The sequence below is a fragment of the Lytechinus variegatus genome, chromosome 19, assembly GCF_018143015.1.
Source record: "Lytechinus variegatus isolate NC3 chromosome 19, Lvar_3.0, whole genome shotgun sequence".
Classification (NCBI taxonomy): domain Eukaryota; kingdom Metazoa; phylum Echinodermata; class Echinoidea; order Temnopleuroida; family Toxopneustidae; genus Lytechinus; species Lytechinus variegatus.
The window spans coordinates 14,613,527-14,631,596 of NC_054758.1; the positions used below are offsets into that span (position 1 = coordinate 14,613,527).

Below are 18,070 nucleotides of genomic sequence, written 5' to 3' on the forward strand. Positions count from 1 at the left end.
TATCTTTTGCTTCTAATTTGTAGGAAATTAACGATGAGTTTGACCAAAGCGAAATTTGGAGGACTTAACTTTGGAGGTGCTCCTGCAGAGACATCATCATGCGGAGTTACGTCTACCGCCTACTTTGATATCCCACTGGGACGATTCTCGACAAAGACGGGAGAGGGCGCTTTCCACGTTAATTTCGGAAACGACATAGCTGAAAGGTAAGAACTTGATTTTGTTTGAGGTACCGGTATTTTTTTATTGAACGGAGGGTTGTGAACGTTTCACAAATCAGTTGTATAATCGAATGAACTTCCATAGTAAACAGAATTGCAATAATTTCCTCTCATCTTTAGAAGGTCTGACGAAGCGTGCAACTACAAATTTACCAAACAGCATGAAGATTTTCAGGATTTGGATAAACGAGGGTTTTCTCATTTGTAAAAAGTCCTTGCTGCATTTCAATCTGTCATTTCTTTCTAATAGCTTGGCCATGGGGGGAGCGTTTAATGAAAGGAATCTGATGTTTTATCAGACAGTTACTGCAGAAACTTTAATTCCCAGCCAATTAAAAAAATCAAATGAAATTGTCGGCTTAGGCAATTTGTCGACCCACTTACATTTAGGTACATCGCATTGTTGTAACCTGTAATATGCAGTTTATTATCGACATTGTGGTATTTTGATCGTTGTAGGTACGGAGTCAACTGGAACTTTTCGAGAAGCACTGGGGTTTCTGGGGTTTATTTCCAATTTGATCACTATTCTCAAAACATCGACCCTTATTCCTCAGAAGATGATGACAGTGATAACAGGGCATCCGCCATCTTGAAAGTTGCCCTCTATGACCCATCGAGTTGTAAGTCATAATTCTTCGAAGTCTAAACACCTCTATGAAGTGAATTATCTGAACATTTCTTCCATTTTTCATTCATTTTCAACATCAAATTTTTAAAATACAATTGTCATAAGACATATAAATATGTAGAAATTTCATTTACTGAAGAAGGTCCTTATAATCAAAATCGTGTTTCGGGATAAACCTATAGGCAAAAGAAATAGCGGAGTAAAACGTATTAAAATCTTTTGAGGAAATTCAATAATGAAACGTCATTAAAAGACAATCTGAAGTTGTTCGTTTCACATATTTTGGAAAGGAAAGAACTTTTGGTTAACCTTTTGACAGACTCTGTTTCCAAGCGTAAGATCTATCACTACTTCCTGCGGAATTAAAAAATCAAATAAAAAGGATAAAGATAAAAAGATAAAATGTTTCTATTATATATGTTGTGTCGCTCTAGCGTTCTGGTCATTCAAGTGTTTTTACTCCGATGAGCACATGACGAAAAGCTTCAGTATGTCCGTTTCTAGGGCAATTTTACGATAAAGATGTTCACCTCATATGTACTCCTGTAGGTGAAGAACTAGAGGTGGACTCCTTGAGTGACCCGATCCATATCAACATGTCGGTGAAAGGAGTCAAGAGAAACCACCGATTGAAATGCCATATCTGGGACGAGGATGAGGAAGAATGGACCAATGAGGGCGTAGAGACGGAGAAGATTGATCACGTGATGGTGGAATGTATGGTCCCACGTAACGGCACCTATGTTGTCTTGGCTATACCTCGTGGAGGTGGGTTTTATTTTTTTTCTGTTAAAACACAAGCTGATATAGGTAGCATTTAATGCTTATAGCAATTCCACATTTCATTTTAAGCATGGCTTTTCAATGGAAGATAATAGCATTGTTGATTGAAAAACCTTCATATAAGTGCCGTTGCCAGGGCTCGAATCCCGGACATTTGCGTGTCTAATAAATAGGCGCCTTAAACCACTCGGCAAACGGCACAACCACAGGTAGAAGTGTGTATTTGTGAATGAAAGCGATGAGGTAACTTGGTATAGAATTAGCAGCATGAACAAAATAGGTGTAGGCCTATAATAGATGATGCCCTACGTAATTGCCCAATTATCATTTGCTTCAATTGGTGTAAAATAATTGAAGAATAATATATTGTCCCATGCAAAGTTTACCAAAAACGGCCGATTTTTACTGAAAAATACCATCACTCAAGGGGATCATTTTCCGGAGATGTAAGCCTAAGACAGACAAGCTATTGCTCACGGTGAGAATTTCCCTGTTTAAAAAAATCCTCCCGATGTACGCCTTAATTGTCCTATATATCCAGAACTGTCAAACATTATGTTCCTTCATTAAATGTAGTCTAGTGTGACTTTTAGTGATTATTCCTCTCAATTTGAAGCATTAATGTCATTATTAATGGTCATTTTGTCTGAACATTGAACATTATGAAAGATTTCTGCCTAAATAAGACAGAAAATCGTGTACAACTCTTGAACGCACACACAGGTCACGGAGTGACCCTGAGTGCAAACAGCTGACTGTGTTACAACTTAGGGGTGATACATTTTCACAATAGGGGTGATCAAACTCACTGGAGGGACTTTAATTCACTTATAACAAAGAAATGTGTACTACAGTACTCCTGTTGAATGCTCTGATGAAAATTATATGAGTTTCACATTCATTTGAATGGGAGGACAAGATTATTGTATATATCGAGTGCATTATGCATAAATCATACTACCATTGCGACCCCTGCCCGGCCGATGGTTCAGGCATGACAATCCTGAGTGACGTCACCGATAGAGACCTCAAATGCCAAGGAGAGCCTATTCGACAACTAACTTCATCTAGAAAACACGTATTGAAGATAACATCCAATGGGGAAATGGCTTTCATTTTCATGAAATATACACTCCATTCTTCAATAAATCTTTCACCCCGTCGTTAACTGCCCATTCATTCTCGAGCAATGGGGGAATGAATACAGAGTGTCTCAAAGTTTGTGTGAAAAACGGTGCATTTTCCATAGAACTTCTACCAAAAAGCAATGCTGTAAGGGAAAGATTAGCCCCAAAACACGAATAGATGAGTTAATCAAATGGAATGAATCATAAAAATCAGTGAAATATAGTTTCTCCTGTACTCATTACTTGATACGATTAATTTTTCCCCCTCTCCATCAACTTTTAAGAAAAAGGGTGCATATTTTCATAAAAACATCATGTGTTATATCGACGGACGCCCGTGCATACGAGCAGGAGGAAGCCAAATGTCTCGTATTTCTCATAATGTGCCACAAATGAAATTATTATTTGTTCTTTGAAGTACCTTGTCCTGTATGTACCTAAGGGTTTTTTTTATTTGCTAGATGAAAAATTTGAATATATATTATCATGCATACACTTTAAATGTAGTTTTGTAGATCACAAGATGGTCAAGCAAAGTTGGCATTTTGGCATTTTTAAATCTCATTCACCTATTCTTACATTTAATGTATTTTATCTCTAAAAAATTAATCAATGATAAATTTCCTTCAACATGTCAAATGACAGGAGCCAGCACCGTCGTGATCATCCTCGTGAGCATCATCGCAGTCCTGCTCGCCCTAACCCTCATCGTCGCCCTCGTCATCTTCATCATGAAGAAGAGGAAGAAGGCCAAAGGAGAGGGTAATGTCGCCACCAACGACAGAAGTTCGGCAGTGGCAACGGCTATGACGTCAGACGGTAAACAAATGGACGGTTCGCAGGAGGCTTCAACAGAGGTAAGTTAATTAATGAATAGGGCTTATCGTCAAAACATGAGAGCCAACACGCTATGAATTTTCAAACAATGAGAAAATGATTAAAAGATGGCAAAAATGATCAGAAGAATGACAAGTGAAAATTAATAGTAATGATAATTGAAATAAATATAATGATGTAAATTGATGTGACCTTTATGTTGCCCCCCCCCCCCCCCCCTTTGTCCACGTAGACTGACTCTGCCATGGATGCAGCCGAATATCGACTTTCTAAATGGAGTGACTTCCTACTTTATATCACTCGTTGTATTTTCTAGGGTTTTTTTGGAATTAACAATGGAATTGTAACAGAGATTAATGTGAATTCTACTAGTGTATCATCCCAGTTTACTCGGATATAATTAAGCGCTCAAATAAAATGAATATTACAAAAATACAACCTAAATTTTGGCTTTTTATTTCGACTTTTGACAACTGAATGTATGTTTTATTACAAATCCTGAAGATAGTGGGCAGAACGCAATATTATTTCCCGTTTGAAAGAGATGGATAAAACATGCAATATAAAATGTGTGCAAATGTTTGAAGATAGTATATTTTGCCGACAACTGATATCATTTTTGTCTCGCCCGAACCACCCGGGGGGCGGGGCACATCCATCGCCCAGTGGATATCATGCCTGTCCAAAACACTTAAATACTGAAAAAGGGTATATATTTCGCCAAGAAATTTAAGCTACGTTTTTATTTATGGTCCAATTCGACCAATTTGCGAGAGTATAAAAAGAGAATGCTTTATAAAGGATATACTTTTTGCGCGAGCGCTACGTTTTAATTTTTTGTAATCACACGGCACTGACCTTTGTGTCCCCCTTAGAATTTCTACACTAAACATGCAAACTATAATAGAGATTAATGTGAATTCAACAAACTAGTTTGTCTTCTCAATATACACGATATAAGGAAGCGCTCAGATATATAAAATGAATGTTACAAAAATACAATGGGAATTCGGGCTTTACTTCCCGTTTGCAATATATAAAAACATGCAATACAAAAATACAGTGTGCAAATATTAGAAATCAATGACCCGAATTCACAAAGGCGGTCTTGAAATCATCGGTTCAACCCAGGTTCAACCGATGGTTTTATAAACCATCTTTTTGAATGGGACCAATAAGTTCTTCTGACAACTCATTTTCTGTTTGCGTAACAAAATCTACAATAACTTCCTGTTACATCGTCGCTTTTAGTAAATAGCAAACCTCACTAATCTGCTTGCAGTTTTCAGAATCCGATATAGATTTGCCTTTTATTATTTTCAGGTTTTTTTATTGCATGATCACATATACATAACAGTAATTGGGCATACCTTTCGCAAAATGAATTTACCTTGGTGTTTATATCATTTTCAATAAACTGTTTATATCATTTTCAACAACTGATTAATGTTGATGTTGTTTAGGTGTTATTTTAAGTGATTCCCTATGTTGTATAATTTTATTTCTGTAAAGTGCATTGAGAGTCCTTTCAGGTCTGAATTGCGCAATATAAGAACTGCATTATTATTATTATTATCATTATTAGTATTATCATCATCATTATTATTATCATTATTGTTACTATTTTCACTCATCAACCATTATTACTGTTATTTTTGTGCCCCTACTTGTGTTTCATTTATCATAACAATAATGTATTTTATAATCTTCATATATGATTTGGTATTACATTTGCGTTTATCTCATTATTTTCCACATCACTAGTTGTATCATTATTGTTTATCATATTTTTTTTGTTCTTTGCATGGTTTTCTTTCATTTCCTTCTAATTCTAGTATGCATATGATTTCAACATGCAGAACATGGCTGCGTCCAAGGTCAATTGCTAAAGAGTGATTTCATCTTTGGGGATACCCTACTTCATCTGTGAATCAATTGTTTTTATTTATTCATTAATGCTATAATATTCTACATTTCATTTTCTTAATGAATATTGAGGGAGGGAGGCAATAATTCTTTGCATCAATAATAATAGATAATAGAGTGTTGACTTTATCGTACATAAAAGTGATTACGACAATCTTTAAATATATCGAATTATAAAATGCGCCTCTGAATAGGAAACTTAGATAGAATGCGCACTCTAAATGCTGTATATTATTATTATTCAAAATAATTCTTAGTTTTAGTAATTTCTTTATATCGTTAAAGTGCAATATATGTAAAATAATTTATATAAATAAGGTCCATGCATCAACGTTATTTGTCATTATGTGTAATGTGTAAACGGAAACTCAAATTTAGTTTATTTCAAATATGTAGTAGGCGACAGGAATGTGTAAATATTATGTACTGAAGGCCGATACCTCTCATCATTACTATTGTGATTTTTCCATTAGGCCCAAATCGCGCATGATTAAGTAATGGAATGTAATGTAATTATGAAGAAAGGTTTGTTTGAACACTCGACTGTGAATCTTGTCCTGCCTTCATATACTTAAAATGATGTAGAGCAATGGACTTTAAAATAGTATGCATTTTTAAATATTCCAAAAAATATATATAAACCCCTCAAAAAAGTTTTGCAACTCAGTTTTGGGGATGATATCTTTTTGGTAATGAAGTATAAAAGATGAAACTGGTATCATTGGAATGCTGAATTATTCTTCTTTACAATGACATGCCATTTGCTGTGATTATGTAATCATGGAATATGCAATCACCCTGAACATTGAGAACAGTCAGGAATGAAATGTTGCAAAATGCATTGATTTCTAAAAAGAGCCTCAATTTCTATAGAATTTCCACCATGCAGGTGACAGTGAATGCACTCGGTCCATCCTCGAAACAATTGGAAATTCGCTATTAGAAACGACGCATTTTGCAACATTTCATTGCTAACATTGCTGCGTATTATCATGTCTGTTTATTTCATGATAACACTAGCATTAGAAATGACACATGATTGTAAAGAAGAATAATCATTCTTTCTAAAGATATCATTTTTACACATGATGATGGCACATTAAGAAATTTATTAGTACTCAAACTTGCAGTTTGAGTTGCAGAACTCAAACATGACATGGCAACGAATTTTGCAACATTTCATTTTTTACATTGCTGCATATTTATCATGTCTGTATTTCATGGTTACACTAGCATTACAAATGACACATGATCGTAGAGAAAAATAATCATATTTTCCAATAATACCACTTTTGCATATGATGATGGCACACTAAGAAATTTATCAGCACTCAAACTTGAGTTGCAGAACTTTTTTGAGGGGTTTATATTAGTGCAGTCTTTATGTGCAATCGCCAATATATAAACGTAGGTGACGGGGCGTCGGGTTCTGTCTATAGGGCGGTGGTCGCAGCACTACTTTTCACTGCCTCCTATATGACTATCCCGAGGTATCGCCGCCCCTAACCTATCTTTTCTTCTTTTTTCATTGTGGTGGGGAATTTGTAATATGTGTAAATTTTTGTTATATCATTTGTATTCACTATTTATAACATTCATCCTGTACTTTGTCCTAAAACAAGTAATCTGGACTTATTTTAATTTTACTTCTCTTTGTTGTCATATCGAATAAAGATAATAGGAAAATATATTTTATCACTAAGACAATATTGCACAATCTAATGACAATTAGATTACGTTTATAGCATTAAACATCGATAACGAAAACGAAGTTGAAGATTAATGTATTTTTAAATGCAATTCGGTGTTTGGATTGTCTAAATGATACGCGTTAATATACCTGAAATATACAAATAGATATTTATGAAGACGCAGAATTCTGTCTACTTTTGCAGTGCCTTGATAATATATTGATATTTTCTTTTTCAAAATTTTCTATCTTTTTGAAGTTAACTATAACCCCTTCCACAACCATTTATGCAAATTTTTAATTTCTTGTCTCGCAACCAATTGTAAACCATTCAAAATCGCCCATACCGTTTTGCCTTTCTTATCAAGAAACTTCCTAAATTTTGGTGAGCTGAAGGACATGTTGATTCAGTCCTTTAATCCTTAATTTTTAGTTTTGGTCAAATCTCCTTTAGTGAATTGTTACAATGTAAGGGGTATGATATGAACATGAATTTCCTTGGATAAATCTTGCGATTTAAGAGGACAAAATTTCGGGTGCCTGATCCAAAACAATAAATGACTAGGTGTCATAATAAATTATCATGTTAAGCAGGGCCTGCCTAGAGATCAGTTTTCAGAATTGAAGTGGCCACCCTGGGTAACATATGCTATCATTATCATTATTATTTTTATTATTTTTATTGTAATTATCATTATCATTATTATCATCATCATCATTATCATTATTTCCGTTTTGATATAAACACCACTTCCCAGGCATGCTGGGATATATAGAACAATTTCAAGATATATTCTCCGTCTGTAACTTCGTGATATCAAATAATGCTTAATATGCAATGTGAGTTTTCAAATGACTATCTGTTTTTAGAAAAAAAGTGATCGTCACCCAAAGAGGAAGCTAGATCATTAATCCAAATTATTATTCTAATTATTTTTTATTATATTTATTATTATCATCATCATTATCATTATTTCCTTATAGATAGAAACCACTTCCCAGGCATTGGATGTATGTATCGAACAATTTCAAGATATATTTTTCGTCTGTAACTTCCTGATATCAAACTATACTTAATGTGTAATGTGAGTTTTCAAATGACTGTTTTTAGAAAAAAACGTCATCGTCACCCAGAGAGGAAGCTCGATCATCAATCCAAATTCTTTTCGGAATTCAAATTACAACAAAGATTAACGGTTGGAAAAAAAACCAATGGCCATTGCAAGTAGAGAATGGAATATGAGATGATACTCAAGAATAGGCCTCTAATTTACATGATAGACCCTTTATCAAAAAATTAGACGAGCGTTAAAAAATGAATTCTACCGACTTGTATTGGCATAAATTGGTTTAAGTTGCTACCATGGTAATGAATGGAATCGCGTAATGAGTGCAGAATTACTCGACCACTGGAAGCGATTTCCAAGGCCGACATTACATGAATTTTTTGTTTACCGAGGGGGGGGGTGTTTCACAAAGATTTAAGTATGACTTAGACATCACTTAAACTTAAATCAATTAAACATCAAGTTGTGTGCGGTATAAAAGGTATGACTGCATTTGTCAGTTCATGCCAAGAGTATGCGTCGGCATTTAAGTGCAAGTCATACTTAAATTTCTTTCTGAAAATCCCCGGGGTATGTTTATTGCAATCATCATTACATTAATCATTTGATCATTGCAATCATCATTAGATCATTATAATAATCATTGAAATTTTGCACTTATAAAAAGTCGTTTAGGGCAAATGATTTTTTGTTCTTAACAGCTTTAAATGGAAATGTATTAATTAGTATCATGTGTTGGTTGCCGGGTTTATACTACATTAAGATAATTTAATTGGGTACTAGATTATAATTTTTTTTACTTCTAGCGTCTCTTCATTATAATTTTGAGCATCAATATGACACTCCGAATGGGATTAGAAAAGGTATATGGGCCTCACAATATTATTACCGAACAATTCATTTTCTCTATTTTATTCAAGCATGGACCTATTTGAGATGGACACTCATCTATTAGTTAATGAATTCACTTCGTGTGACTTTCATTGCACTCTGAATAACATTCTTATAATATTTACCTACTTTAATCCTCCTGTGCTCCTCCGTCAATTAGACCATGAGTTGAAATAGTCCAGGATAGAAGAGGCATAACCTTGTTTTTTTATATAAACAATATTTTTTATGGTTTCTTGTCAATTCGAGGGTGCTGATTACGAATCTGGATGATGCCACTCGCGTAACCTTGAGCATTTTCCGCAAATTGGCAAAAGTCAATATGGCCGCCAAAATATGCAAATTAGCCATGAAAATCATAAAATTGTCCGCACATTGGCTATGAAATGCATGAAATTGTGTGGCAAGAGTGAAATACTCTCTGAAAAAATAATTTTTGACAAAATATTTGTTTTCCTGACATTCAAAATGGCCGCCATAGGCCCTTGTATATTCTATTATGTACAATATGAATAGGGAAAACTAATTTTCACAAAAATGAGCACTAAACTGCAACAAATCGCGATGTATGAATGACGTAATATATGCAAATCATCATTACTAACGAAATATATCATTTATTATGTCATAAATGGGAACATTGCTGTATTTTGATATCTAAAATAGCCGCCACTGGCCCAAACAGTATTGCGTACAATGGCAATGGGGGCAAAAAAATCACAAAGAGTGATCACTAAAATGCATATCATTAATATTAAACGAGTGGAATACTGACTAAAAACATAATTGTTAAAGAAATATATTGTTAATATGCCATGTATGTGATGAATGTTTTATTTTGATATTCAAAATGGCTGCCAAAGGCCCTAAAAGTATTATGCACAATGAAAAAGAGGAGCAAAGAAATTACAAAGAGTGAGCACTAAAATGCATATATATGTGATAAATTAATGGGATATTGTCTAAAAACTTATTTTGTAACGAAATATATCATTCAGGTTTCAAGTTTGTGTTAAATACTGTATTTTGACTTTCAAAATGGCCACCATAGACATTAACTGTATTATGTAAAATGCAAAATGGGAAACCAATATTCGCAGGAGTGAGCACCATAAAGGCACGTAATAGTGATCTATGAGTAAAATATTGTCTGAAAGCATAATTTCTATTAAGATATATCATTTATTCTGCCAGTTATAGGTGATAAATACTGTTATTGGAAAGTCAAAATGGCCGCTACAAGCCCTTACGGTATTATGCACAATGTGAATGGGAACAAATCATTTCAACAAAATTTGGCTTTGCTTGGCCAAATTGTGATGTATGAGTGAAATATTGTCTGAGAACAAAATATATCATATTCGTTCCCTATTCGAATGTTACATAATTTAGTTAGGGCCTGTAGAGTTTATTTTGAATGTAAAAATACAGTATAGATCTATCACCTAAATGGCAGAAGAAATGCTATAATTTACTTTTAAAAAATGTTTTCAAATAACATTTTACTAATACGACAGGATTATATGAATGTCATAGTCAAGCAAATCCAAATTCTTACACAATTATATGTCTCCATTCACATTGTAGATAATACTGTTAGGGCCTATAGGGGCCATTATGAATTTCATAATACAGCATTTATCTCATGCATGACAAAGAAATGATATGTCTTGCTATAATACATGTTGTCAGGCAATGTTTTACTCGTAGATCACAATTACTTGCATTTTATGTTTCTTACTCATGTAAGAATTAGTTTCTCCATTCGAATTGTACATGATAGATATAGGGCCTGTGGCGGCCATTTTGAATTTCAAAATACCGCATTTAACAAAAATTGCATATTAACAATTATGTTTTTAGCCAGTATTCCACTCGTTTATCTTGATAGTATGTATTTTAGTGCTCACTCTTGTCATTTTTTTGGCCCCGGCCATACCATTGTACATAATACCCTTTTGGCAAGTGGTGGCTATTTTAGACATCAAAATACAGCAATGTTCCCATATATGACATAATAAATGATATATCTCGTTAGTAATGATGATTTGCATATATTACTTCTTTCATACATCGCGATTTTTTGCAGTTTAGTGCTCATTTTTGTGGAACTTAGTTTTCTCTATTCATATTGTACGTAATAGAGTATACAATGGCTTATGACGGCCACACAATTTCATGCATTTCATAGCCAATGTGCGGACAATTTTATGATTTTCATGGCTAATTTGCATATTTTGGCGGCCATATTGAATTTTGCCAATTTGCGGAAAATGCTCAAGGTTACACGAGTGGCATCATCCAGATTCGTAATCAGCACCCTCGAATTGACAAGAAACCATCCAAAAATATTGTATATATAAAAAAAAACAAGGTTTGGTCAATTATCTATGGGGCCTATACTGGATTAAAAGAAGCAGTTCGTGATCACACATTAATATTGCACAGAAGATGATATATGTTTTAAATCCTGGAAAGTCGATGCGCAGTTCTTGTTTGCCTTCGGTTATCTTAGCTCCATGTGTTTTATTTGTGAAAATGAATGCATATTTTAAGATAGAGACAATAGTGTGATTGTTTATTGTTTGTAATTCCTTTGTTTCCAAGTTTCCGCCTAGAATTCTAGAGAGTACACAGCGTGTAGAGATCGTGTATATTACAATGTTATTGAGGTCATTATGTGCTTGCGTATGGAATAACATATCCCAAAATCGTCTGCTCCTGAATTTTGCTGCTCCGAATCTTAAGCATGTCGATCGAAAGGCATATTCTGATACAGCACATCAGCCAACAAAAACCAAGGAGAGGGATCTGTCGATTTGTAAATGATCAGATACTCCTTCGTATTTGCTATTGTCAGAACACCTGTATATGTTCTCATAAAGATTCACTTACCGCCCTTTCACACGGTAAAAAAAATCGTAATTTGAATGATGATTCCATGAGTGAAAAATACGGCTAATGAAGAATATTTGGCACGTGTGAAACCAAACAAGAACATGATTAGAATCACGAACGCCAATCACAGTGACGATAACAATATCAATCATGATTTAAGAATCACGTGTGAAAAGGCCCTTCATCCGTAGGCGGTGGATCTCATTTGATCATCGAGAGGATTGTGTTGAATGTCCATCTAAATAGGTCCATGTTTTAAGTGAACTCGATTTCGTCTTGACCTATGATGATTTAAGTATTCACATACAAGTTGGCGACAATGAAGATTCAAAATAAGAGTCCAGAGATATATCTTCAGGGATTGATTCAAATTACAGACACCCGAAAATGACTAATAATCAATTGATTTCAGAGGGACTACAATGATTTTCTATATATTTATGTAGCTTGAGTAGTTCCCATATTCATTATCTACAGGTAAGGAGGAATTTGTGTTTCCGTTACACAATTATAATGATTAATGTCTTTACTTTCTTTTGATTTCTCACGTTAATGAAACAAAATTTCGTCAGCCTTTCACTCGAGTCTGCCTTAAAGTTGTTATTTCTTACAGAGCGTACTCATTCTTAATTACCATATTTTTTTCAGAAATTGGGCAGCTTTAGAGTTCCGACGCATATATTTGTTCGAGCAAAGCGCGTAACAGGATTTTGTCCAAATAGCGCGTAGCGCCACAGCAGCGTGTAGCGATTAAAACTAAATAAAAGGTACTGTGCCCAGGGCAAAACAAACGATTCGTTTGTGATCCAAGTTGGAAAAAATCTTTAAGAACAATTGATATGATCATTTCAGCCTATACCATCTTAAACATGATAATACTATGTTCGAAATCGCAGTACAGTATATAATAGTCCTACTTGTAGGTCTAAAATGAATTCGATTATAAATATTTATAATGTTTAATATATTATCTTTTCATTTCATTAATTATGTAACTTTTATGTATTAATTTAATTTGTTCTAATTTGTATTAAATATTCAAGGATTAAGGTTTAGGTTTATTTGATAATTTAGATAAAATGTATAATTTAGTAATTTAACATATTTTGTAAAGCCCATAGTGCTATTTTGTGCTATATAAATTACAATCATTATTATTATTATTGTTATCATTATTACTATCATTATTATTGTTATTATTATAAATCTTATTGACGTCATGGAAGATTGGGCATCGGCTACGATTTGAAACCGATTTGATTTTTACTCCGACCCGAATACAAAGCTTGCAGTAAAGCGGAAGTTTGAATTTTGGTATTCCTAACAATACTCTGCACATCTATAAGATGATTTACCTATTTGAACTTCATTTTCAAAGCAAAATGCGATTTGTTAGAAGAAAATCGGGTCATATGAGACGGAATTGAGTGAGGATGGCTCAATACACACAGCGCCTGTTGTTATATGATGTTTTCACAAGTGATATTGATTTTCGTTTCATTTTATTCTAACCATTTGTATTAGCAACGGGTTAATTGAAATACCGTAAAGCCGGTCGTCTGAAACTGACACACAATAAATTATTGTGAAATTAGTTCATAACGGGTTGCATTTCTCTAAATTGTACACAGTAATGGCATCAAAGAATTTTAATTAGTAATTATTTTGAATGAAAACTCTTTTATTTAATGGTTCAAGTGTAAGCAGACTCTTTTCTATTTAATGAACTTTTCTATTTATCTGGTGAAGGATCATTAAAATATAAATACTATTAAAATAATTGCTATTTAGTATTCTGTGTTTCAATTTGGTATGAATCCTCTTGGTCACAAGGACACGTTTCACAAGCGGAAGAAGACTCTATTTAACATGTGAAGAGAAGGGACACTTGGTTACTGATGTTACTGTTACACACATTACCGTAACACATGTTACATTTTGTTCGGGGTTATTTCACCCCCTTTAAACTAGACATGACCATGATAACGGCCCGTATTCTGAAGCTCAATGTCGGTTTCCATATTCAAACGGCAATATGAATCATGATTGAAAACGTGATTACAAAACGCGAATATAATGGCAAACAAAGGCTGTCGTCACTGTCCTTTCCACGTCATAAAAGTAAATCTCTTTCAAATCATGATTCGGAGGAAACATTAAATCATGGTCTAACTCTGTCACCTATGCTAAAATTATGGGAAGCCCAATAATGAAAAAAATGTTGTTTATATTGCATAAATATGTTTATTATTTTGTTTCCCCTTGCTTTCATAATTAAAATATATCAAGGCTATCGTTCCAAGACAAATATGAATGGTTGAATGCCACATGAGCTGATAGATCGAACATTACCGATAAAGGGTAGTACCATAATTTGCTATTCAAATTCAAACCAGAACTTTAAACTAGACTTTAATTTAAACCCGACTTCATAATACGGACGAAGGCCACAAGCATGGAGATTTGTAATATAAAAATATGGAGATATTTTCTCCTTCACCGGAACTTGTAGAAAAGATATCAAATAAATGTGTTTTTTTATTATTTCAGGTGGTTTTTTTTTTCTTCAGTCCAAACACGAGCAATGTTTATGATGGTTTAACATGTTTAAGATGTCAAGAAAATCGATGAAACCAAAAACAAATATATATTCAGTCTAGGAAGACTTATGATAATTCATTTGAAATTCTATGAAGAAGTTTTGTGATAAATCAATAAATTAACACATGGGGCAAAATCCTTTTTTCTTAATTTTTTTTACAACCTGTCGATCGACCTACGAAATTGCCTGAAGGGTAATTCATCAAAGCATACACGTATCCGAAACCATTTGTGATCGTCATATTGTTCAATTGTCATTCGCAGGCCTAAATAATAAGTATTTAAAAATTTGGTTAGGCCTACATATGTCAAATTTTAATACCAGATGATAGTGTATTCTCGTTTCAGTTTGGCTTCGGAATAAACGACTTAATTATTCAATAAAATATACACAACAAAAAAAGTAAGTCCCCCCCTAAACAAACATCAATAATTTCCGAACCCATGCGAGTTTTTAATGTATTTTTACATGAGCGTGTAGGTAATTTTATAAGCTACCCTCTGAGTAAATGTTGTGGACGTATCTTACGTCATGCTTCAATGAGCACCGTTAGAAGTAAAAAATGTCACTTTTCAAAAGTCACAAGCAAAATATCATGACTTTGATTCCATTTTATTGGAACTAATTCCACATTCTCATCATGAAAAATAGTCAGAAGGCTTGTAAAAAGTACTTTCTAAAAGACGATACAACTTTTTTAGCTAAATTTCACGGTTGAATAAACTCAAGTCCAAATTTGCTATAATTGGGTTTTTACACATTTCTATCAATAAAAATGCTAGAATATGATGACAGTTATTTTGGGGAAGACTATCTTCAACAATATTCATCGTTTCACGGTTCAATGAACATTTATTGGAAACAAAAAAATGCGATTTTCAAATATCGTAGGCAAGTATTGCTTCATTTTGGTAACTGAAAATGATCTTTTCTCAACTTTTTCGTTATGTTCATGACCAATTATCATGCTTCAATGATTCAAAGGTGTCAAATTAAACATTTACGCTTGAATGAACATGTGGAATGTGATTAGCTCTTTTTTACGTTATTGGAAAAAATGCAATTTGTAACTATGGATATCTGTCACAAAACTTCTTGCACAGTTCATTTGATTTGATTTTCATGAAAATCCCGATGTTTAATGCATCAGTGAGCACACAATATTAAAAAATTATGCAAATGAGAAGAAAGTTCAAGGCCTTGGCCCCACTCTGTACCGTATCGAATGATTATTTTGGTGTGCGCACCTTTTGGATAGTGTTACTCTGAAGCCATGTGCGAAGTTTCATGAAAAAACTGTTGGCAGAAGTAACAAAAACCGGCCATGAAACAAATTTCATATTTGTTAAAATTTTGACTTCCTCTCTCATAGACTTGTGTACATTATGGGTGCATATGTTTAAGCATACGTAACCCCTTATTCAATATGGTGGAACTTTTTTTCAAGGCTGTCTTTAGCAATGTCGTTTGGCAGTAATGTTTATCAACCTATGAGCAGAATTCTGTGCAAAAATGAAATCGATTTGTTTATTTATGGATGAGTGAGCACGCATCAAAGTGGGAAAATTGGTATTTTCAATGTCACAGACTCATTTTAAAGGGTAATAAAGTGAATATTGGGGGCAAATTTGGTTTCAAATGTGTCTTTAATTGCTGTAGTTTTTATCATCCATCATTTCTATCACCAAACACTTTCCGAACTTTAACCATTTTCATGGTTGAGCGAGCACATTCGAAAACTTAGGAATGAATACACTTTATACTGCATAAATGTATTCTTTTCCTAACAATTTCTCAGGATCAGTTAAATGAATGGACAGATCAGTGGTGGATCCAGAATTTTAGATGGGGGAGGGGCCTATAATCGGGGGAGCCATCAACATTTTCAAATTTTAACATGATCTAACAAGTTGTAGAAGATACTACCAAAAAAACCCTATGATGATACGTCACAATACAGGGGCCGCAGAGCAAAGTGGGGGGGGGGGCTGACCATGCCAAAAATCACAATCGTATTACATTTTTGTACTTGCTTATGGAAAAAACTAGGGGGCTGAAGCCCCCAGCCCCTCTCCCCCCCCCCCCGCTTCCGCGGCCCCTGCAATACATCACGCTCACTCAACCATGAACATACGTGAAGTGGGTAAATGATGGATAGTAAAACAGCATAACACCATAAAATTCACATAAAAACAATTTTTTTGCCCAACTTTGTATTTGCACAATCTGAAAAACGACTCTTGTGACTTTCAAAAATGGTCATTTTTAATTCAATCTTTAATTACTCATGCATGACTCAACTGATCAATCTCATTTTTCCTCAGGAGTTGCTTAATGAGTGTAGAAAACCACCCATGCAATATCATATCTCAAAATAATTCGGTTCAAAAGTTACAGCAATTTGATTTAGGGGGACTTACTTTTTTTGTTGTGTATAGTTCGGCATGGACGTGATATTTTTCCCATCATATACACCAACAGATATTTAAAGAACGTATGAATTATAAGGCAGACGAAATTTAATTCAGGTGGTAGGGTAGCAGAATAAACGATATTTATCTGATTATTAATTATAACCTGAAAACTCAACCCATATTGATATATATGACACAGAAAATCGATTCTGCTTCTTCAATAATTTAGTTCTCGTATCTTATCTGAACGACGAGTTGCGACTTCTCCAATAATCAATTTCACATATTGAATCACAATCTCAGATGCGAATCTCCTCTCACCTTCAATGTACCACAAACCTACATAACAAACAATATGATTTATGACGAAACGAATATTATCGTCATTTCTAATAATAGCCAGTCAACTCTGTATTGTAACTTTCAATAGTACTTCACGTTATATTGGTTATTTTTCGTAGGAGGGAGGGGGGGGGGGTCGATTCCCATCTGTGCGTTGACCCCGTTGCACTAACTTCTTTATAATACCTATTGTCGAATGGAAGCCTACTAATACAAATATTCGTAAATGTTGTTTGGGGGTGTTGCTAAGCTACAATCGCACAGGTGTCAATGCGGGTATTGAAATGCATTTTGTTTGATGATAATTCAATACTTATACGGCACCTATTAACAGTTTCTCTCAGAGGTAAAATGTAATGACCGGGATCAAAGAGACAACTTAAGATACAATAATTTGACTGAAGATTACTCTGCAGAGCAATATAAAAAATGTCAAAGTTGCCCATCTTTTCAATTTAAATTTTTCCATAATTGAATATGTAATGACAAAAAAGTTCAATAAGTTTTGCGAGAATATGATGACATTAATAAGATTTTCTAAACGTTATGTTAGACAATAGGAAAATCAAAGAATATTATTTTATGTAATACCAGTACTGATGGACAGAGTGATTTGAAAATATTATGATTATAGATAGAAA

At 33.9% G+C, this 18,070-nt stretch overlaps 1 protein-coding gene across 1 annotated transcript; it reads left to right on the forward strand.

The window, feature by feature from the left end:
- The first annotated feature begins 1,422 nt into the window (after window positions 1–1,422).
- LOC121406363 lies at window positions 1,423–5,878 on the forward strand. The gene is made up of 3 exons (XM_041597398.1): window positions 1,423–1,620; window positions 3,408–3,619; window positions 5,435–5,878. The coding sequence occupies exons 1-3, from the start codon at window positions 1,449–1,451 to the stop codon at window positions 5,486–5,488; spliced, it is 438 nt and encodes a 145-aa protein (XP_041453332.1). The 5' UTR covers window positions 1,423–1,448; the 3' UTR covers window positions 5,489–5,878.
- Window positions 5,879–18,070: the final 12,192 nt, after the last annotated feature.